General features: G+C 38.0%; 1 protein-coding gene across 1 annotated transcript; it reads left to right on the top strand.

The window, feature by feature from the left end:
- Positions 1–10647: 10647 nt before the first annotated feature.
- Positions 10648–22526, top strand: LOC309389365 (acetylserotonin O-methyltransferase-like; the record flags this gene model as incomplete). The annotated part of the gene is made up of 9 exons (XM_081947636.1): positions 10648–10755; positions 12754–12928; positions 13312–13441; positions 15761–15829; positions 16530–16652; positions 19338–19474; positions 19640–19762; positions 21655–21885; positions 22119–22526. The coding sequence occupies 8 exons, from the start codon at positions 10648–10650 to the stop codon at positions 21861–21863; spliced, it is 1074 nt and encodes a 357-aa protein (XP_081803762.1). The 3' UTR covers positions 21864–21885; positions 22119–22526.
- Between the last annotated feature and the right edge of the window lie 1260 nt (positions 22527–23786).

The following is a 23786-nucleotide window of genomic DNA, read 5'->3' as shown; positions in this document are numbered from 1 at the left end:
CCCACCCAGGGGCCTAGGACGTCGTAACGTATTTTCGTAATATGTGTGCGGATCCAAGCAGTGCGGCCTTTTGCATTTGACTGATGGTGATTTTGTCAATTTTTAACTGTTTTAAATGTAATTCCAGTGCTTTTGGAATAGCACCCAGTGTGCCGATTACCACTGGAATTACCACTGCTGGTTTGTGCCATAATCGTTGAATTTCAATTTTTAAGTCCTGGTATTTTGCGATTTTTTCATATTCCTTCTCGGCGACCCTGCTATCACCTGGTATTGCGATGTCTATGATTGTAACCTTATTTTTCTCAACCAGTGTGATGTCTGGTGTATTATGCGCCAGTATTTTATCCGTTTGTATGCGAAAATCCCACAAGATCTTGACCATCTGACCCTCGACGACTTTTTCAGGCTTATGTTCCCACCAGTTTGTTGCTGTTTTAATGTTATAATTTTTGCACAAATTCCAGTGGATCATTTGTGCCACTGAATTGTGCCGCATTTTATAGTCAGTCTGCGCGATTTTTTTTACAGCAGCTGAGTATGTGGTCAACAGTTTCATCAGCCTCTTTGCAAAGTCTACATTTGGCATTATCAGAGGATTTTTCGATTTTGGTCTTAATGGCATTTGTGCGGATAGCTTGTTCTTGCGCAGCCAGGATTAGTGAATCTGTTTCTTTCTTTAATGTACCTGCTGTTAACCATAACCAAGTTTTTTCACTGTCCACTTTATCTTTTATTTTTTCCAGAAATTGGCCATGCAATGCTTTGTTCTGCCAACTCTCCATTCTTAATTTTATCACATCTTTTTTGTATTCTTGTTTCGTCTGTTGGGCCTTCAATAGATTTTTGTTCTTTACTTCGATTAATAGATGTTCTTGACTTTCTTTTAAATAATCAGCCAGTGCATGTTTTTCTTCTTCAACTATTTGCTTCACTTGTAATAATCCTCTGCCACCTGATTTCCGTGGTAGGTATAGTCTATCAATATCACCACGTGGATGTAAACTGTAGTGCATTGTCATTAGTTTCCTCGTTTTTCGGTCTAAAATGTCCAAATCAGCTTGTGTCCAGTTAACTATACCAGCTGTGTATCTTATAATTGGTATTGCCCAGGTGTTTATGGCCTTGATTGTATTTCCACCATTCAATTTAGATTTCAAAATTTTCCTAACTCTGTTGGTGTACTCTCCCCTGACAATAGTTTTTACTTCTCCATGCTTGATGTTATCCAACTGCAGAATGCCTAAGTATTTGTAGGCTTCATTTTCGTTGCATTTAATTAGTTGGCCATTGGGCATTTCAATTCCCTCACACGCAGTGATTTTGCCCCTTTTTATGGATACAGTGGCACATTTTTCCATGCCAAACTTCATTGAAATATCGGTGCTGAATACTCGGACTGTGTTTGTCAATGATTGGATTTCTATTTCTGACTTTCCATAGAGTTTCAAATCATCCATATATAATAAATGCGAAATTTTTTCAGCTTCTTTGGCTGTTTGGTAGCCTAATTTCATTTTTTTTTAAGATTACTGATAGTGGGATCATCGCGATGATGAAGAGAAAAGGTGAAAGTGAATCACCCTGGAAAATTCCTCGCTTGATATTAACCATTCCGTAGTTCTCATTCCCTACTGCCAACTCGGTTCTCCATTGTTTCATCGCCTTTTCAGTAAAGGATGTAATATTTTTGCTAATGCCAGTTGTTTCTAAGCATTTTGTGATCCAACTATGTGGCAATGAGTCAAATGCCTTTTTATAATCAATCCAGACCATATTCACGTTCGTTTTTCTGTTCTTACAATTTTCTAATATCATTTTATCAATTAGGAGCTGATCTTTTGTGCCCCTGCTCCTTCTTTTGTTGCCTTTCTGCTCTACTGGCAAGATGTTGTTTGTTTCCAAATAATCCACAGAACCGGCAGTAAAATTTTTTGAATCCCATCACTGCTTTCACCATATAACTTAATGCCACTCTAATTAAACTTATGTCATTTACATTATTGATCTTAGTAGTCAAGGAATCATGCTGTAAGTTGTTGTAATTGTAACACAGTCACATCTGAAGTGTTTATTATTATTATTATTATTATTATTATTATTATTATTATTATTATTATTATTATTATTATTTACATTTTGACAGGTGGTGGAGTAATAATAGTGGAACCAACATTAGATAAAGACAAGACACTGCCTTTTCCTATTGCCATGTACTCCATCATAGTGCTGCTTATTACTGAAGGAAAAGTACGGACCCCATCAGAGTATCATTCATTCCTCAGCACAGCTGGCTTCAGAGATATACAGTTAAAGAAAGGAAATATATATGATGTCATTTTTGCCAGAAAATAATGTTGCTAAACTTGCTTCATGCCTGCCAAATGTTGAAAGAAAATTATTCCAATATTCTGTTCAGTGTGTACTGACTTTGATTATATAGTGATACGACTGTTTACTTTCATCTTGCCTGAAGTTATCAAAGTAAATTGGAGATCCCTGTCTTAGATGTTATATCTGGAGGTTTAAGGAATATGAAGTGTAATGTTTGGAATTTTGACTTCACTTTCATGACAATCTCTGGCCTGGAATTTCACCATCTATTGTCTTTTGGTTTGAGCCTTAGACAAGGTGTGGCATTTTTGATAGGAGATGTCTAGAATTGGAATATTTGACATCAAAGCTATATAAGTAATTCATGCTACTTTTAAATATTTTACATTGATTTCTAGTGCACGAGATATTTAGTGGAGCAGGTTGTCAATTTGTTTTAAAAAAGGACATATTTCATATGCATTCAATGATAATGTTGCAGGAGGCATTTGATACAATTTACTCTTTGAAATTTGCCCACTTGACTTCATATAGATTGATGTAAAAACATACAGAGCTCCATCTTTCTCATCCCTCTCCTCCCCTTTCTTTCCCTTTGTAAGATTTTGACTCCTAGCATGTGTCTGGAGAAGCTCCTGGGTTTGCATCTGAGATGGGACTAGGACGTAGGGTCTTCAGTTTCTAACCTTCATGGCTTAACTATTACACCAAACTGTCTCTCCCCGATAAAATTAGAATATGTAATGAGCCTTTGGGAAAGGGGACTGTTCCCACATTATTTGTGAGGCTTATGTAATGATGTTTTTAGAGCTAACACTTAACTTATAGACTGCAGGAGGATTAAAGAAGAGATTATCTACAAAAATAATTTCTGTATGTTCTTTTCTCCCTAACAGATGCCAAGTTTCTGTTAACATTGGAGTATTTAGAGTTATGTTAGCAATATATATTCTGTATAATATGAAATAACTAAAGTGGCCTTGGGTATAGGAAAAACTTTTGATATGATGATGAACAATTAATAAAAAATAAGAGATAAAAATCAATTAATAAAAGATAAAAACCAATTTGCATCCTGTTTAATTTTATTTAAGTTTTTGGATTAAAATGTATTATTCCAGTCCTGTTTGAATATCTGCTAATAGTATTTTTGATATACAGAGGAACTCATCAAATATGGCAATAATCTTCTTTTATACTTAATTTGGATTTGGAACCTTATTAGGCAATCTTGTAATATTCAAGGTATATAAGGAATTGACCTATTTTTATTGTATTGTAACCTCTCTATTGAGGTTTGTGGAAACTGCCAAGCAATAGAGGAAATATTGTGAGTATATATTAAATTGATATAAATCTAATATTTTGGTAAATGAGATTACTGATGATATACGGTACTTAACAAGTTTTGTTAGAATTTGGATTTGGAAACAAAACAGCAAAAAATAATACACTCTATTATTATCTTAATTTGCAGTTTTTAGAGACAGCTAAAACTGAATTTATGATATAAATACTGGCTCAAACTATTTCTGTCTAACCATGAAATACCAGAATAAAAACAAACAATGTGTGAAAACAAACAACTTCCATGTTATTTTTTCAAAATAAATTTTAAGATTGTTTTAGCGCCTTTAAATTAAAACAAAGTAAAACATGGCTTTGGTACACAAACCGCTCTTTGGACCTTCCAGAGAAGATTCGGCTAATGGAAAGAAGCTTCAGTAACCATTGCTTCTAAAGCAAATATCCTTTTCCTCTCTCAAGAACAGCACCTGACAATGAACCTTGATTTCATTTCACTTTGTCTCTTGCTTCTTGTTCCGATTAAGGTCTGATATCTGCAGCTCCTTTGAAAAAGTATTAAAAGGTGACAGTTTGAATCTTGGTGTAACCTGATGAAATGAGAATAGACTATGCTAGTTCTACAGTGTCCTTTCAATGGGTTTCTGACAAGCTGAAGGGTCCTGATGCAGCATTTTCCCTTTTCCTTTTTAACTCTCTTAATCTAGACTCAAAAATAATTTCTCTCTTTCAGTAATCTGTGGCTTTCAACTTGTAGAATTTACTGTATCCACTACTGGCTGGGCATTGGTGTAAATATAAATAACATCCTCATTTCTTTCCTTTTGTTTTCTGATTAAAAGTATCTTGCCTACATAGTGAAATAAGCCAAATTGAATAAGCAGACATAATAGATGCTGGTAATACAAAGCTATCAAAAAGAATATGAAACAAAACATAATTGATAGAGGATAAAATGCCAGGCAATTGCTAGAAGGAAGCCAGCTTAGAAGCATGAAAGTTAACTTATAAAAAATAGCCTACAGAACTTTGGAAACAAAGCAATATTTCGCAATGCTTTTTTTTAAAACTGAAAGTATTTCCCAAGGGGAATTAGTTTAATTTGAACACATGCTGTTCCTGAATTTGTAATGACAATATGACAGGATTAGAATTGTTCTGGCAGATTGATTGGGTAACATTTGGGGGACACACCTATGCTCTGCAAATATATACCCCCTCTCTGACGATTTTGGGAGTTGTGTACAGATGATATTTAGCCTGAGCATCTCACGAATTTATCACTGAAAGACCAACTTATAACCTTCACTTCTCAGTTATCATGTGGAGAAGACTTCAACCACTAAAGTAAGAAGTACCTGTGAAGAACTGCTGCATTACTTGTAAGAAGCTACTAATTTACTATCCAGTTTTTCTGGAATTTTTCTATATTGAGTATTAAACCAGTTTTCCCAAGGGCTTCAGAAAAATTGATAGTAATTGCAACTTTGAAATAAGATTGAAGGAGTCTATACTTTTTTAAAGTGTACAATAAAAGCACTTTTAAAGTATAATGATGAGTGCATCTACCTAAGACAAAGGCTATAGATAATTAAATGATGGTAGTTTTCTAATTAATATCTCTCATTAATTCTTCCCTTGCTTTTTATCTATATTTTAAGTATATCTATAATTTAGAAAGAAAGATTTGAAAAGGCAAAACTACAAAAGGAACTATTTTATGTAAATACATAATAATTCAATTCTTCTTCATTTCTTCTTTTATTTTATTTTGATTAGTAAATCCCTTACACTGGAACATAGGTATGAATTGGGGTGGGGGGATGGAGAAAGAAGGAAGGAAGGAAGGAAGGAAGGAAGGAAGGAAGGAAGGAAGGAAGGAAGGAAGGAAGGAAAATAGACCAGTTTTTGGTTTCTTGGACTAGACAGAGAAAGTGTTACAATTACATTCAATTTCATGAGGGAGACAGAAAGAAAGAAAGAAAGAAAGAAAGAAAGAAAGAAAGAAAGAAAGAAAGAAAGAAAGAAAGAAAGAAAGAGAGAAAGGGAGAAAGGGAGAAGAGGGTCCATCTTTCACTATTTTATATGTCAGTGAACTTGTAATAAGGTAAGTGTCAGGCCTGAAAGACTAGGTCCAAACATAACATTTTAATTAAATTGACATTACTAAAAGGCTAGGCATAGGAATATTTTTAACTAATTATTGGCTCCTGCTTAGAAAAAAAAAAGGGCCAATGGCACTCAAGGGAGTTGGATTTATTTCGCTACCCTCTTTTGGAAGCAATTACTTAAAAGACCTAATGCCAACCAGATGCTCTAGATATCCTAAGACAAATTTTGTGACTAGTTTGTCCCAGGTATCCACAAGGCAACCCAATTTCTGGGGTTTGTTCTGTAACCCACTTTGTCAAATCCCTTAAATCTTCCACAATATTTTTTTTCTCACAAGGAATTGTCAGCTAAATTAAAACGGCACATTTTTCAGAGCTATGGGCCATTTTAAATAACGCAATATCAATGCCCAGTGTGTTTTGCAAGATTTTTGTTCTTCCTGTACCTATTCCTCCTCCTGATTTAGGAGAAGCATAGCATTTGAATTCTTATTTATAATTTTGTATAAATACAGGCCACTCTTTTTGATATCGAAGTAGGTATGGGCTGCAAAGGCCGCTGTGCCAATTATGCAGATAGTGAGGCCATAAACATCTCTGGAATTTAACAGTTTCATGTAGCCATCACAGCCAGCGTCAGGTGGGGAGCCCTTCCATAACTTCTGTGGAGTTGTGATGATGTAGGAAGAGGGAAGGACACAGCCAAGCACTCTAGTGTAGGAAACAGTTTTATTATGCATAATAAAGGACCGAAAAAAGAGAAAACAACTTGTCCGGACCCTGAATGATTATCATAAACAGGGTTTTATACCCCACATGACGTGTACAGCTGCTGATTGCTACATTTGACATATATGGTCCTAAGAGGAACTGGAAAATGCTTCCTACAGATATTTGGTTACAGTTAATGACAGAAAAGAGAGTTACACGCATCTCAAGAATTGTGCAAACCTTATCACATTCTAACTATTGCATTTGGGGAGGAAAGCAGAAGTGAATAACATCCGTCTGGGTCAGCTTGCCTTACTGCTGATAAAAATAAACATTAGTCATATCAGCAATTCTTACAAGAAAGGAAATAAAGCTTTTGGACTTGATCAGACTTTTACAGGCCTGGGCCTGTAACCTGATTTTTAGACCTGAACCAAGGTTTTAGCCTATCTCACTTATGAGTGTAATTTTGGACAACTGCTGCTTCATTAAATGGCCAATTGCACAGGGATCTCTGTAGGCATGTGCTAGAATGTATGAAAAGGCATAGTTTCCATTCAACAAATACTAACTCTTTGTTAATTACCAGAGAGGTTGCAAAGTGCCTAGTTCTTTGTGCAATTTTCAACTCTGTGAAAGCAAAGAGTTGTGTGCTGACAAATTACCCATGGCTGGCACCTGTATAATGCTTTTTTCCCCCCACTGGTACTTGGGAGATGTAATCTTAATATACAAGAAGGGTTGCTCTTTGTGAGGAAGGCTAAGCAGTGTAAGCATTGGAGGCAGTTTATGGAGTACCTCCAAAAACTGCTCTGGTACTTCTATAAAGTATATTTGTTCCCTCAAAAGTACAGAAACAAATTATGGAGTGAACCAAAGTTAAATAAAAGTTTTTGGTAGGTAGATAGGACCAGTGGCTGTTGTAGTCTGTGTGTTCACAATTGCAGGTAGACCACACTTACCAACACGAATACAGTTTTTAACAGAACATTGCTTTGCGGCAAGCAAGTAGAGAAAGGAAAGAATAACTGTACGATTAAAATAGATTAAATAATTGTTGCAGGAGCAAAATGTTATAGTTAAACTGCACTGAGGACTATTTCTCTCAAAAATATATATTAGAACTTATTTTCAGAGCTCTTCAGGATTTCTTAGTCAGAACTTCACTTTTTTTTTCTCGTCTGCTCACTTTCCAAAAGCCTAGAATCATGTCTTTAGTAGAGGTTGCTTCTGCGGTTTCTGGAGCTTGAGCTGAGATAACAGAGGTGAATTCATGAGGTCAGACTGTCAAATCTGCACTGCTGTGCCTTTCCACCTTGGAGAGAGACAGTCTTTTCTCTGATGCACTTTGTGATACATCCAATATCCTGCTTGTAATTGATTATGGGGTATAGTCTGATGTAGCCTGTTTTGATTACAATGTAATCCTTTTGGTTTGGTGCTGCTGCTGTTGAACAGATTGTATAACACATACACTGTAATTAAGTTAACCGTGAATCTGAATGAAACACCTTTTGGAATTGAGATCAATTCAAAGCCCAAAGGCCTTGATTGTCCATATACAATTTCATAGGGAGATATTTTTAATTCTTTTAAAGGTGACATTTTTATAACCAGGGATACCATAGGAAATACTGGGTCAAAGTCAATTGCATCATCTGAAAAGGTTACCTCACTGTGTGTTGTGAGGAGGAACATGGCCGTAGTCCTCTTAGTCCTCTTAGAGTAGGCTAAACAAACTGCACAGTTGTCAACTGTTTCCTCTGTCTTTGTATGAATACCATTAAGCTATCAACTAATGATTCTGTTTCTCCATGACTTTAGTTGTGTAGTTGTGTAGCTAATTGGGCAGAAACCCAGAGTGGCGTCAGTCCTTCTATCAGCTTGCATGATAGAACATCCTGTTCTGTGAGGACTACATATTCTACCTTGCATCAGGCATTCTCTGCTGCCTCCTCACCCTGCTGATGAAGCTAGTATCACCCCAATAAAATTTATAGTACGTATTAAAATTGGGTGTATCTTTTAAACCCTCTCTTAGCTTCATTGCTACTATTGTGGAAAAACAGGCAGTCTTAATCTGCCCAGTTTTCCAAGAACAGATCTGAACTGCCTTAGTGAACAGGAGGATGCAACTACACAGATAGCTTTAACCAATTGCTGAGTCAATAGTTTATTGGCCCATTTAATTAAACCTGAGCAAACTATATTTTTTTCTGATTTACTCTTCTTCTCAGCTGCAATCTGCACATTATCAGCATGCAGATTTTTGTAAGAGGCATTGAGCTGTCATTGCCTGGCAAGTCCCTCCATTGTTACATGTCATCAAAAGTTGAATGATTAGAGACCCATATCAGCCTGTCTCAGTTTAGAAAGAAAGCAAAAGTCTGCTGAGATCAGACATACCGAAGACTGAATGTCACACAAATTCCTGCATATACCCCTGAAAGATATTCACTGAGTCCTCCTTACCCAGGAAGGCCCATGTCACCAAAAAACATAGTTAGCAAAATTGGTACTTTGTTTTCCCTTAGCACAAGTTTGTTATTGCACAATTTGAGTCACAACCAATTAGTCAAAGTGCATGTGCGTATGTATGCATTATAAAAGTCACAAACCTCTTCATATGAGTTCTGGAAAGATTTCTGTCTGTACCTTTGAACCCATATTTTAACAAAAGATCAACACAGAAAACGACATTGAGGGAGAGCCTCTTATAAAAAAATATTTGAAAAATGAATCCAATTTCCTCTGTATATGTAGAGTTTACCTGCAACTTTAAAAGCTTTGTCTCCATACAAGACATGCTTGCAATTCTTCTTTGGACAAAGAGTTTGGAAATGAAGATGTAATAATATGACTGAGGAGACTCAGATTCATGGGGCTGTTGTGGGAAGAGCCAGGGGGGAGAAAGTGCTGTCTATGCTGTCTTGAGGAGAGAGATGAACTAGAAATCTAACAATATGAAGAAATAAATAGAATCAGGATTTTAATGAAGAAATTCACACTATCATTGAAGGCTATGTTACCAGTTCCTTCATTAGTGCATTAAATCGCTTCTCTGACATCTCTGATTTTATTTATTTATCAGAATCTTTCCCTCCTCTTTATCAAGTACTTTATCAAGTACAAAATAACTCAGAGCAATGAACATACATAATAGCAATAGCACTTAGACTTATATATATATATAGCTGCACAGTGCGTTACAGCTCCCTCTAAGTGGTTTACAGAGTCAGCATAAAATGCACCCTTCTCCTCCTATTTTCTGCACACATCAATAATCTCTGAGATGAGTTGTACTGAAAAAGAGGACATACCAAATAATTGCCTTAAAGTTGACAACTAAATACTAATATGATACATGTAAGGTAATTGGGGTCAGATAAATGTGGATTGGATGAGCTATTCATTAATAAATATATTTTGGAGGTCTCTGGATATAAACACTCTAGAGAGTAACAATGGATACAGGTTGAGCAGCTACTCTATTCTTTCTTTTTCTCCATAACAGATTTTTCTTTTCTAACAAGGAGAAAGCTGCAGCAGATTTTTTTTCCAATGGGCAGAATTCCAGTGTTGTTTAATACTTGTAAAATATTATTTTTAATGGTAATTGTGCAATACTGCACCCAGGAGGAGAACATGAATATCCATGGTCTCAGAATGAGTCAAGATCAACTCATGTCTGAAGAACACCATAATTAGTTCACATTGAAATCTTCCTGATTAATATTTTTATTAGATCCCTCCCCCTTTTCTACATTTATCATTACAGTCTAGAGATCTAGGAGAAGAAAAAGGCAATAGCTTGGCTTGCAAACTGATTTCATTTGAAAAGACAAATGTATTCTAAATAGTTAAATAAGCTTTTTCTACATTCTATGATTAAAACTCGTCTAATTTTCATAAATATGTAATTACATTTCTTCTTAGGGTATTTTATTTTTAAGAACATTCTTAGAATCAATGAAAATATGTCCTTATATCCTTACTTGTGTTTCTGTGAATAGTGGTGATTCTCGTTGCCATATATTTAATGAAATTTCCCTTCCTTCTTTCCTTTTGCTTTATTTAAAACAATTCCTTTAAGGCTTTATTTATTGACTTTCTGATTGTGGCATCAAATCATAAAAATCTAAAGTGCTGGCCTAGAGAACTGAAGATTTAATATTTTTGATTTAATATGAAGAGGACTATTGCAGAACTTCCTAAGAACACAACGCATTCATCTGAAGAAACTGAAAATATAAAAATGTTATTTCATCACCAGCATTCATTTATAATTTCAAAGGTAAGATATGCAATACTTACAAATAATGTATGAGATATTCAAACTTACAAAAACATATTCTTTGTCTGTGTAAAATTTCAATGGCTATAAAATATCAATTTAAATTTTTTTTGGAATTTTATACAGGCAATTCTCGTCTTATGATCATTACGGAGCCTTGAAATATGGTTGTAAGTCATTAGGGATGTAAATGAAAGTACTTGCATGGCTGGAAGTAAAGTTAGGGCCTTTTCTATGGCAGTTAAGCAAACATTACAGTTATTAAGTCAGTGCCACAGATATTAAGTGAAAGCCCAAAAGCATTAAGTAAATCAGGGTGGTATTCACTTACCTTCCCTACCGGTTCGCAAATGTGTGTGCACACATGTCAGCACGTCCACACATGTGCACTGTCTTCTGCGCATGCGCTTTGCCTAAAAAAAGAGCCTAAATGGGATGCCATAGAGCCACAGCAGGTGCGCATGGCCACCCGCGATTTCCACTACGGGTTTGGGCGAACCAGTCGCCTTTGGGACAACCATGACCTGGATGACTGAGAATCTCCATAGACATTTTACAGTCCTACACTTACCAAATTTTGGGAGAAAATAGTGAATTATATAAATATGTACAACAAAAGCTAAAACTTTCACAGAATATTATCTTGAAGCACAAACCTGATAAATGGAATTTGTGAAAAGGACACAAATTCTAGCCCTATTATGGCAAAAAAACTAATACACAGCATTGGGAAGATATAGTAAATGTATGGCTCCATTTATTCAATGGATTGAAGACCTGGTAGAACCCTCCACTTATTGAAGATTGAAGAAGACATGGATTTTGCATGGACAAGTATAATGAAATATGGGAGAAATTAATTCAAAATAATTTATACATAAGTAGGTTAATAACAGAGATATAAATGTATTCAAAGGCTATGGATAACACACACACACACACACACACACACACACACACACACATGGATTTTTAATTCTTTACGGATTTACTGAAATATACTATTTTTGGATGTATTTCACAAATTTTGGTTGCATTTCACAAATACTTCCCCTCCCTTTTTTTTTGACAAAGTATATATATTTTTATCATTATTATTTTTGTGTTTTGTCTGCTTTCATTCTCTTTTTTGTTTATCAATTAAAAAACAATTAAAAAATTAAACATGTTTGCACAATTCTTAATCACTGAATTTTTTTTCTAACGCAAGTATGGTTCCTCCCAACTGTTTCCCCACAAATAAGTTAAATAAACCCAGCACTCAAGAGAGATCTTACTAGTTGCAATAATGTTGCTCCATTTAATTTTTTTTATTTATAACATTTATAAGACATAAATCTTGCTGTTGAGTGCCTCTAGGCTGTTAATCACTATTCTGAAGTGAGAATGTGGTGCAAATAAATAGATCTATGAGCCCGTTTTTTTTCTCTTACTCATTAAACAGTAGCAGTGGGACAGGTTGCTTGCAGAGGTGGTATTTAGCACGTTCTGACCAGTTCTGGAGAACCAGTAGCAGAAATTTTGAATAGTTTGGAGAACCGGTAAATACCATCTCTGACTAGCCCCACCCCCATCTATTATCTGCCTCCCGAGTCCCAGCTGATTGGGAGGAAATGGGGATTTTGCAATAACCTTCCCCTGGGATGTGGAGGGAATGGAGATTTTAGTTTCCTTCCCCTGGAGTGTGGTGGAAATGGAGATTTTACAGTTTCCTTCCCCTGGAGTGGGGTGGGAATGGAGATTTTACAGTATCCTTCCTCTGCCATGCCCACCAAGCCATGCCCACCAAGCCATGCCCACCAGCCATGCTCACAGAACCGGTAGTAAAAAAAATTGAATCGCACAACTGGTTGGTCACCATATATAATAATTCCTGATTCCTAGAGCGTATCATTCTCTGGAGTGCAAGTATGGTTCTCTGTGTTATCTGAAACCCTAAAAAGCTTGAATCTATATTCACACTTTTTCTTTTTTGTACATCTGCCCATTTCTTCCAAGATTATATTTACTGCCAGTCAGTTGGGTGTCTTCGATCTTCTGAGAGAGTCAGGAAAATTGCTATCATCTGCAACTGTGGCCGAGTGCTTGAAGACCAGTCTCACCGGGATGCAGACGCTGCTGGGGGCCTGTGTGGAGTTAAAGGTCCTGAAAGTGGAATGGAAGGATGGCAAAGGTGATTCCGTTAGCAGGGAGAAGCAATTACGGTTGTTTAAAAATTATCACATAGCATTATTTTTCATGGAGTTAGCAAATTCTGGCCATTCTTTTCTCATTCTTCTTTTAATTTGAAATGGTTGTTCATAGTTATGAGTTTTGCTAACTAATTTGTTACATTATAAAGCTTATGTCCAGAGAACTCAGCCACTTTGCCAGCCTGTGACTTGTTTCAACATCATCAGGCACAATCCGTTTGCCAGATCAAATGATTTGGGTTTTGTGACTGAAATAAACTGAAATGTAATAATTTATAATGAACCTTATGATTTGCTCATCTCAAAAGTATATGGAATTCAACAATGGCATTTTGAAGCAATTGTTTTATGCTTTCATTTTCAGATCTTTATGGAAACACAGAATTTGCTGATGTCTTTCTGGCTAAATCAAGCCCAAAGTCTCAGTATTATACCATGAAGTTTTTCTCAGAATGTGCATACTCATCACTGCAATACTTGCCTGAAGCTGTAAGGTAAGAAAAGATCATTGGTGAAATAACAATCTTTTTACCAAGAGCATGTTAGAGAGATATCAGAATTCAAAGAGCATAATAGAATAGAATAGAGTTGGAAGCGACCTTGGAGGTCTTCTAGTCCAACCCCCTGCTTAGGCAGCAAACCCTACACCACTTCAGACAAATGGTTATCCAACATCTTCTTAAAAACTTTCAGTGTTGGAGTCAGGAAATTTCTCCTTAATTCTAAGTTGCTTCTCTCCTTGATTAGTTTCCACCCATTGCTTCTTGTTCTACCCTCAGGTGCTTTGGAGAATAGCTTGACTCCCTCTTCTATGTGGCAGCCACTCAGATATTGGAACACAGCTATCATGTTTCCCCTAGTCCTTCTTTTCATTAAACTAGACATACCGAGTTCCTGCAACTGTTCTTCATATGTTTTAGCCTTCAGTCCCCTAATCATCTTTGTTGCTCTTCCCTGCACTCTTTCTAGAGTCTTAACATCTTTTTTACATTGTGGTAACCAAAACCGGATCCAGTATTCCAAGCGTGGCATTACCAAGGCATTATAAAGTGGCATTAACACTTCATGTGATCTTGATTCTATCCCTGTGTTTATGCAGCCTAGAACTGCTTTTTTGGCATCTGCTGCACACTGCTGGCTCACATTTAAATGGTTGTCCACTAAGACTCCAAGAGCCCTCTCACAGTTACTATTATTAAGCAAGGTACCATATACAGTATACTGTACCTGTGCATTTTGTTTTTCTTCCCTAAATGTAGAACTTTACTTTTTTTCACCATTGAATTTCATTTTGTTAGATAGTGCCCAATGTTCAAGTCTGTCAAGATCCTTCTGATTCTTAAGCTTGTCTTCTGGAGTGTTGGCTATTCCTGCCAGCTTGTTGTCATCTGCAAATTTGATGAGTTCCCCATCTATCCCCTCGTCCAGTCATTGGTGAAGATATTGAAGAGTACTCGGCTTAAAACAGAGCCTTGGGATACTCCACTGCATACTTTCCTCCATGTAGATGCAGTTCCATTGAGGACTACATCTTGAGTGCGGTTGGTCAGCCAGTTATGAATCCATCTGGTGGTGATGCTGTCTAACACACATTTTTCTATTTTATCTAGTAGTAGGTTATGGTCTACTTTATCAAAAGCCTTACTGAAGTCCAAGTAAATTATATCAACAGTATTCCTCTGGTCCACTAATTTTGTCACTTTGTCAAAGAATGCAATAAGATTAGTCTGGCATGATCTGTTTTTGAAAAACTCATGTTGGCTTTTGGTTATTACTTTGCTTCTAGGTGTTCGCTGATTCATTGCTTGATTATCTTTTCCAGAATCTTCCCTGGTATTGAGGTCAAGCTGATAGGTCTGTAGTTTCCTGGATCTATTTGTTTTCCTGAATCTATTTTTTATTCAAAGTTAAAAAAAAGCCTTCAAAAGGATTGATTAAAGGAATTTATTTGATCTTCATACTATTTAATAATAAAGAAGTAGAGAAACTAGATGGATATAAAGATTTAATTTCAGTTTACTCACTTCACAGGATTCTAGTACTGTTTACATCCTGCATCCTGCCACACACATCCCTGCGGCCAATTCGCTCTCACAGGGAGGGACTTCTCCTGGTGCCGTCCACTAGGCAATGCCAACGGGCGACACCAAGGAGTAGGGCCTTCTCTGTAATGGGCCCAACCCTCTGGAATGACCTCCCCCCCCCCGACATTAGAACCACCACCGACTTCCGCTCCTTCCGACAAAAATTGAAGACTCACCTGTTCCGATTAGCTGGCCTGGCACAATCATAACTGTTACCTCCTGGCAGACATATTTCTTAACTGGTATTTTAGGGGAATTGTTTTTAAATGTAATTTTATGGGATATTTTTAGGGGTTTTAAAACTATATTTATATACTTTACTCAGCTGTACAGTTCTTTTTAACCTTCTTTTTAACCTCCTCCATATCTATCTTCCTATTTAACAATTTTAACTGTTCAATTATTTAGTTATTTATATGATGTATTTCTTGTATGGACTGTACACCACCCCGAGTCCCTTTCAGGAGAGGGGACGGTCTACAACGGCTCAGTAAATAAATAAACAAACAAACAAACAAACAAACAAACATATAAATAAATAAATAAATAAATAAATAAATAAATAAATAAATAAAGCCTGTATTATTTTTAAATTAATGTTTACAAGCAATATGATTCACTATTTGAATATAAGTACTATTTGATGCTGGAGACAAAGGGGAAAAATGTAATCACTAATGGTATTTTTGTTGCTTTCAATTTTTTAAAAAACCAAAAAAATTGCTGCAGGGATGGGAAACCTCAGATTCTATCAATATATGGCATTTCTTCAAAGGAATTTTATGGACCCGTGTACAGGTAAAAGCATTTTTATAAATTTCATGAAACTTTTTAATAAGACAGAAAGAGTACATTAGCAATACTACCCACCAACACTGATTTTGGCCAATATGCCGTAAGCAGAACCAAAGCCTAGCTTTGCTCTAACTGGGCTCATATTCCATCCAAGCTACAATCAGAAATTTTGAGACTAGATTGCAAAATATCTACGGACAATTTACCACCAGTTAATGGAAATTGTAGAAGATGGTTTGCAACGAGAAGAAGAGTGGAGAGATGTGCTGAATAGGATTGTCATAATCTTGTCTTTTTTCTCATTAACCTCTGCTCCAAAACTCATCTAATCATTTTTTCCTGGCTTGGAAATAATTCAAAATTCCTGAGGTTTGGGCTATTTTTGAGATTCTTCAAAAACAGCTGACCCTGAGGCACATATTGGCATATTCAGCAATTCTGGCCAGGAATTCCCCAGGGCATAAACTGAATGGAAATAGCAATAATCCATTCAGCCCCCAAATGGGCACCTAATGCCATTTTACTTCAATCCAGATGTTAAGCAACCTGCTCTTTAAAACCAGGGTATTAACACAAAAACCTGCAAAAAATGAATAGAATAATGAAAAATGCAATTCTAGCTTCATGATCAAATGCTGCTCACGTTGTATTGTACTTAGTTGTAGCTCTGTTAACCATCTGCCAGTACAAATTTCAATTCTAGATCAAAGGAAAGCATTGAAACCTTTTTCAGGTACATGGATGAGGCTTGGAATCTGCATGGAAAAGAAGTGGTCTCTGCCTTTGATCTTTCTGGTTTTCAGCTCATTTGTGATCTGGGTGGTAAGTACCTGAAAGTCATCATCCTGCATATTGCTAGCAATTTAATACCATGCCATACTCTGGAGATCTTATAATTCTCCAATTGCAAAAGTAGAATTGCAAGATCCCATCTTGTGATCTTGTTTTTTCTAGAGGCTTGAATTTTATTTATAAATAACTATTTTTAAAATTGTTTATCAGAATTACTGGATGTCTCAAAGTAACTACCATGTTTCCCTGAAAATACGACATGTCCTGATAATAAGGCCATGACACATTTTTCTGGTGGGCAAAAATATAAGCCCTCCCCTGCAAATAAGCCCCCTGGACAACCCCCCACCTCCAGCCAGGCAGTGCGCCACTCAAAAACCTAGTGGTATCCTGAAAGTGCCAAGCTGCGGGAACCGGGGGGGGGAGGCAAAGGTGATCGCATTGCTTGACGCCTTCGGGATACCGCTAGGTTGGTGAGCAGCGCTGTGCCCAGCTGAAGAGGGGGGTTGCCGGGTGGCTGCTATCTTGCGAGCGGGCTCCCAAAGAGCCGGGCACAGCCTCAGGGGCGAACGTTGTGGTGTGCTGTCGCAGCAGTGCAACACAACAGCCATGAAGCAACCACGCTCACGAGCAGTCACCCGGCAAACCCCCTTACCAGCTGGGCACAGCGCCAATCACTGACCTAGGGGTATCTCCAAGCCATGTAAGTGCCTGTTCGCGCTGCCTTGGCGCCTTCCAAATGCCAGTGAATGGCACTTTGCACAGCTGGAGATGGGGGTTGCACGAGCGGCTGTTGCGCTCTCACTCACGCACCTTCCAATCTCATGATGCCATGGCCCAGCTCTCCCTGCAGAGCCAGGGTACCTCCGCTGCCACCACCACCACCACCGCCATCCCAGCATGGCTTTTTCGGTGGCTTCCAAGCTGAGTCTTCCAGCAGTGGCCACTCTGGGTGTACGCTCTATGGTTGTACTCTCTGCCGGCATCTGGCCCACAACCATAGAGCATACACCCAGAGCAGTCACTGCTGGAAGACTTGGTTTGAAAGCTGCCGAAAAAGCCATGCTGGGATGGCGGTGGCAGTGGCAGCAGCAGAGGTGCCCTAGCTCTGCAGGGAGAGCTAGGCCAGGGCATTGTGAGATTGGGAGGTGTGTGAGCGAGAGCGGAACAGCCGCTCATGCAACCTCCCTTCTCCAGCCATGCAGAGCACCATTCACTGGCATTTTGAAGGTGCCAAGCCGCGGGAACCGGGCAGCGGTGAACACAACAGCCATGAAGAGACCACGCTCACGAACAGCCACCTGGCAAACTCCCAGTCCAGCCGGGCACAGCGCAACACAGCCATTCGCTCATGAGGCTGTGCCCGGCTCTTTGGGAGCCTGCTTGCAAGAGAGCAGCTGCCCGGCAACCCCAAAACAATAAATCCTCCCCTCATAATAAGGCCCAAGTCATATTTTGTGGGTAAAAAGAAAATAAGACCATGTCTTATTTTCGAGGAAACACGGTAGCAACAGTCCTGTTTGGAAAGAAGTGGGAGAAAATTTAAAGATGAAAGCACTCTTCTCCTTCTTTTTTCCTCCCTTGCCTGGTTGAGTTATTGCCATGATGCATAATATGAAAAGAGAACCAGGTGGTGTAGTGACTAGAAACCAGGACACTGTGAGTACTAATCCTGCATTAGGCATAAAGCCAGCTGGGTGACCTTGGGCCAGTCTCTCACAGTCCTAGGAAGGGGGCCATGGCAAACCAGTTCTGAAATCTTGACAAGAAGACAGCAGGAACTTATCCAGGCAGTTGCCAGGATTCAAGACTTCATTGAAGGCACACAAAGAAAAAAAATGTATGAAAACAATTACAGAATGCACCACAGTTCTACATTTACTGTTGTGGAGTTTTTAGGGTAAAAGTTGCTCGAACAAAACACCTGATGTGCATACAATGGACTTTTACAGATACAATATTTGCTTTGCTAGCCATGTATTTTAATATGACAAAGTAGTACTCCCTATCAATCTCCAGTGAACACATTGAAAAACTGAGCTGCTTTTGAAGAAATTTTGGAAAATTCTCACAATTGGACCTGGGATGACAATAACAATATGAAAATCATAGAACTATCTTTTCCAACATCATGCTCTGAAATTATGTTGGATTAGAATTATTATCCTCACCATCAAACAGTTATCCAATTTTATATAACTGGTGTTATGTTTTAAAAATGGTTTCATAGGATGGAAAAAGGCAAAAGCTGATTTTAAACAGATACTATTGCATGGAATTATAACAATAATGTAGAAAAAAGATTGGATTAACTACACTAATTTCACTGCAGCCACTTAGAATAAAATTGTGGTCTTTAGTTTTGATAAAGCAAAGTAATGAAGAAAAAATTATGCAAAGAGTCACTGGATAGAAGAAGTAATATTTAGTAAATAGGTTTTCAAAGAAATAGAAAAAAATGTGTATAGTAAAAGGACAGCAATAAAAATGCAACAATGTAGGAGAAGAAATCAGACAATTCTTAACGAATATATTTGTTTAAATCACAATATTATATGCCTGATTAGTCCAGATGGATAAAAAAACCCCAATGAGCTAAGTTTTTTTTTAAAAAAAAAATCATAAATATTTTAGTAAATTGTTTAAAATGTTGATATGCAGGATACTTTTTCTTACATAGTTCCTTTTTTTTTTGCATTTTGTTCTTTTTTTAAGGAAGTAGCGGTGGCTTAGCTAAAGAATTGATTTCAAAATACCCAAATTGTACTGTGAAACTTTTTGATCTTCTTGAAGTTGTGGAAATATCTAAAAAATTTAATGCATTTTCAGATGACTCCCAGATCACTTTCCAAGAAGGTAATATATGTTTGGAATCAATATTTCTGCCATTTCAAAAAACACTATTGAAAGAAGCTAGTGGCACTGTCAAATCAAGCTTTGTGAAAGAGAGAATACATTCTGTTTCCAAAGTGATAATAGACTTTGATTTCTACCTTATTAAATGAATTATTCTTTTTGCAGGGGATTTCTTTAAAGATCCAATTCCTGAAGCAGATCTTTACATCTTATCAAGAGTCCTGTTTAATTGGAGTGATAAAAAGTGTATCCAGCTACTAACAAAAGTATTTACGGCCTGTAAACCAGGTAGGCATATTTGCATTGTCAGAAAGAGAAAAACTGCCATTTTGAATGGGAAGAGAAGCAAGCCAATCAGAGTCCTCCGTGGCTTTTTTCTGTACTTGCAACAACCTTTGACAAAATATAGATAGTGCTCAATCTGTGCACGCTGACATTTGCAAATGTGGCGGTAGCGAAGGTAAGTTGAATTCATCCCTGGAGCAGATTAAGGCCTCCAATCGGTTAAAATAGGGCTAAAGCAATATGTGCTATGAGTTAGGAAATGCAGAAGTAGCTGTGGATTGGCAAAACATTTTGAGAACACTTAGGACTCTGAGGAGATTAAAATAGACGACGGATTTAACCTAGGGAAAAATAGACCAAAACAATGTTTTTGGAAGATGGGGAAAGTGGTGGGAAAAAGGGAGTGGTGGGATTCAAATAATTTAACAACTGGTTTGCCCAGGATCAGGTTGGCGGTTGTGCGAGGCATGGCCCATCTGTGTGCTTCAGCTCTGCCACACATGTGGGACAATTCTCCTATGACAGCCAAACTGACCCTGGTAAAACGGGCTGCTAAATTTCCACCCTTTGGCAAAAGGTTGTTTCTGAGGGTGCTTGTCTGCATGTTGGTCTTGAGGCTGTTTCAGCCTTCTGGACGTGGCCCCTTTAAGAGATGAGGTTTCTGAAGAATGAGGAGGAAAGGTTACCATAAAGACAAGGAGTTGAAGCTCTTGAGATCTCACACAGGAAGGTGAAGAATTGGGGGGGGGGAAGTGGAGGGAGGGATTCCCCCCTCCCTGTGGAGTTGTGTGCAGGGGGCGTTGGTCAGTCTGCGGGCAAAAGTGAGAGGGGTGAGGAATTAAGTTGGCAGCACAATCGTAGCTGGACCCAATGTAGGTCAGATTGTGGGGTTAGTTTGGCCAGGTAAATTCCCCCCCCCCCCGCTATCAAAGTGGATCCTGGGTGCTGCACTGTAATGGAGAAATGGGCAATGGAGCAGCTGGCAAGAGGGAAGGAGGAGGAGCAGGGAAAGAGGGAAAGCTGCCTTGTTGTCCATTTCTCCTTTGCACTGCCATGCCGCAGAGCTTGGCCCACCCACCACCACCCAGATCCCCTTGCTTCCCCATAGCATTTCTTTGTCTACCTGATTTCCAGCTACGTCACGTTTCTTAATCACGTTTCTCACCATTGTGTGCAGGGAAACAAATTTATTGCACTAAAAAAGTTCACTAAATCAATTCCAACTTTGCGAGGTTTTTTTGAACAAGAAGTTCAAATTGATTAATTGAACCTTTTTTTAAATCCAGAGACTAAAAAATGCAATGGAGCTGGAAATCAGGTAGGCAAAGAAATGCTTGAGGGAAGCAAGGGCATCTGGGCAGTAGTGGGTGGGGCAAGCTCTTCTGCCCACAAAAATCTTGTCTTTGATGGCCGACACTGAAAGGTAGAGAAAGACCTGCTGGGAAGAAGTCAGTCGGCCCAGTAGTTGGGAATATTCTTCCTCCCTTGCTCCGCCCCTCCCCACTTGCCACCTCCAAATTGTATTGATAAAAGGGGTGGCTGGCTACATGAGGTGCAGGGAGCCCTGCCATGCTGGTGAGGTGGGGGAGAGGAGACAGCAAGAGGAACCCCTATCTCATTCCACATGTCCCAATGAAAGGGAGCCATGCCCGGTGAGGGGGGGGGGGGAAGAGATGGCAAGATATGAATGGGTGACTGGGCATGCGGCTGAGAGTTGGCTTCCAGTGCCAGAGACTGAGCAAAAATTTAGCTACCGGTTCTATTGAATTGGTGTGAACCAGCTGAATCCCACTACTGAAGAAGGGCCACAGTCAGAGGAATGAAAATGAGATGCATGGACATTTTTTCTTTTCTAGGGAACCTATTCCTGAGTTAGTAAATTATTTTTGCAACAGGTGGTGGAGTCTTAGTAGTGGAACCAACTATTGATGAAGAAATATCTGGGTCTTTTCCTGCTCATATGTACCGCGTCATAATGTTGCTTCATTCTGAAGGAAAAGCACGGACAACATCAGAACATCGTATACTCTTCAATACAGCTGGCTTTAAAAATATTCAGTTCAAGAAAGGAAATATCTTTGATGTCATTTTGGTCAAAAAATAGTATTCAACATACTTCATTCCTAGTGAGTGTTAAAAAATTATTATAATAATAAAGTTGTTCTTACTATTGTATTATAACTTGTGAGTGTATAATGTATCTATTTACTATGCAAAGAACCTTACAAAAATTAGTTACCTTCTCTCTCCTATACCCCATTTAATCAAGGAGGAGTCAGGCCAAATCTCATTTCTAGGGGCTTAAGGGATGCTCCTGGTCTTGGTGTTTCTATAACAGCTTCTAACTATTCTCTTCCAGGCCAATCCACCACTTTCTACAATTTCCCAGATCTTGCTTGCAGATTGGAATTCAAGACAATCACGATTCTCCAGAGTTTGTTCCAAGGCTGTGGAACCTAAGCCTCTAGAATTACACATTTGACATTAGGGATTTCTATTATCTTACAACTTCCAGCTGCACTCCAATACAGCTATGGGTGGTAATTGAGCTTGGCACGATGGCAATTTAATTAAGTCCTCCTATATGCTACTATGTCTACCCTGCTCTTCTTATTCATGTTATGCATGAATGACTATTGATGTCATTGCAGAAAACTAATTCCTATAATTGCTTTCACTAGTCTTGACCCTCAAGAGTTCCAAGAATTTTATTTAGCTTCTCCCTTATTCGTTCAAGTACTTTTGTTAGAAGGTTGATATGGAGCAAATTGACTGCTATGTATGCCACCTTAATGTATTGAAATCAAATAAAAGAAATAAATAAGTAAACATGTTGCTGCCCAATCACTGTATCATAGAATTGAAATCCTGTTTTATCAGTCGTTCATTTAGTGCATAGAAATGCTTCTCCTGCATCCTTCTAAACTTCTAATCTTTTTAATCCACCTAAACTTTTAGAGTAGAGAATGGCTCTAGTCCAGGGGTGTCCAAGCTTTTTGCTAGGAGGGCCAGATTTGGTGAGGTGAAAATGTGTGGGGCTGATCATTCAGCCTGACATTCTTTGAACCCTTAACACTAAATGCAAATTAACTACCGTATTTTTCGGAGTATAAGACGCACCAAGATTTTGAAGAGGCAAATTAAAAAAAAAGTTTTTGCACTCTCCCACGAAAATGGGCCTATTTTTAAAAGGGCATGAATAGCCTTTAAGAGGCTTCTAAAGTGCTCCTGGGGGCTAGGGGGGGGGCAAAGTTGAGCAAAAAATGGCCCGTTGTTTGCTCATTTATGCCCTCCACAGCCCCCAGGAGCACTCTGAAAACCTCCTAAAGGCTATGCACAGCCATTTTGGTGAAGGGGGCAGAGTTTTGGGAGGCAAAAAATGCTGCATTCAGTGTATAAGATGCACCCAGATTTTTAGCCTCTTTTTTGAGGGGAAAAAGATGCAGATTTATACTTCGAAAAATACAGTATTTTATGAAAGACTAAACAAATAACTCCAGTGGGGAGAAGAGGCTGCGGGCCGCTTGAAATTTGAAAAAGGGCCACATTTGGCCCCCGGGCCGCACTTTGGACATGCCTGCTCTAGTCTATTTGAAGAGTTAGTAAACAGTGAAATTGTTTTTCCCTTGAATAAATTTTGAAATAAATTCACTAGCTAACCCTTTAAATATATTGTTCCCTGAAATATAAAAAAAACAAGTATAAAGAATAAAAAAGAATGCTGTCTTGAAAACAAAATTTTACCATTTTGAATGTTATATACAGTAGATAGTATTTTTTTAAAAAAAAATCAATGAAACTGAATTCTGATTAGATGTGTATTGGATTGCATTCTACAACACTTCAACTTCAAGTGATCAACCGCTTAGAGACTAAGTCATTTGAAATGACTTTTGAACTTATACAGGGATCTGCATAATATATTCAGTATTTGATGATGGGAATAAAGATAGTTATTCTACTTGTGCTGCCTAATCATTTTTTAAACAAATCTTTTCAGGAAAGGAAAGATCAATTTTCAATATTT

This window comes from Natrix helvetica, assembly GCF_964273705.1.
Source record: "Natrix helvetica genome assembly, chromosome: 3".
Taxonomy (NCBI): domain Eukaryota; kingdom Metazoa; phylum Chordata; class Lepidosauria; order Squamata; family Natricidae; genus Natrix; species Natrix helvetica.
The sequence above is the reverse complement of the archived record's forward strand: the minus strand, read 5'-3'. Positions and strand labels throughout refer to the sequence as shown.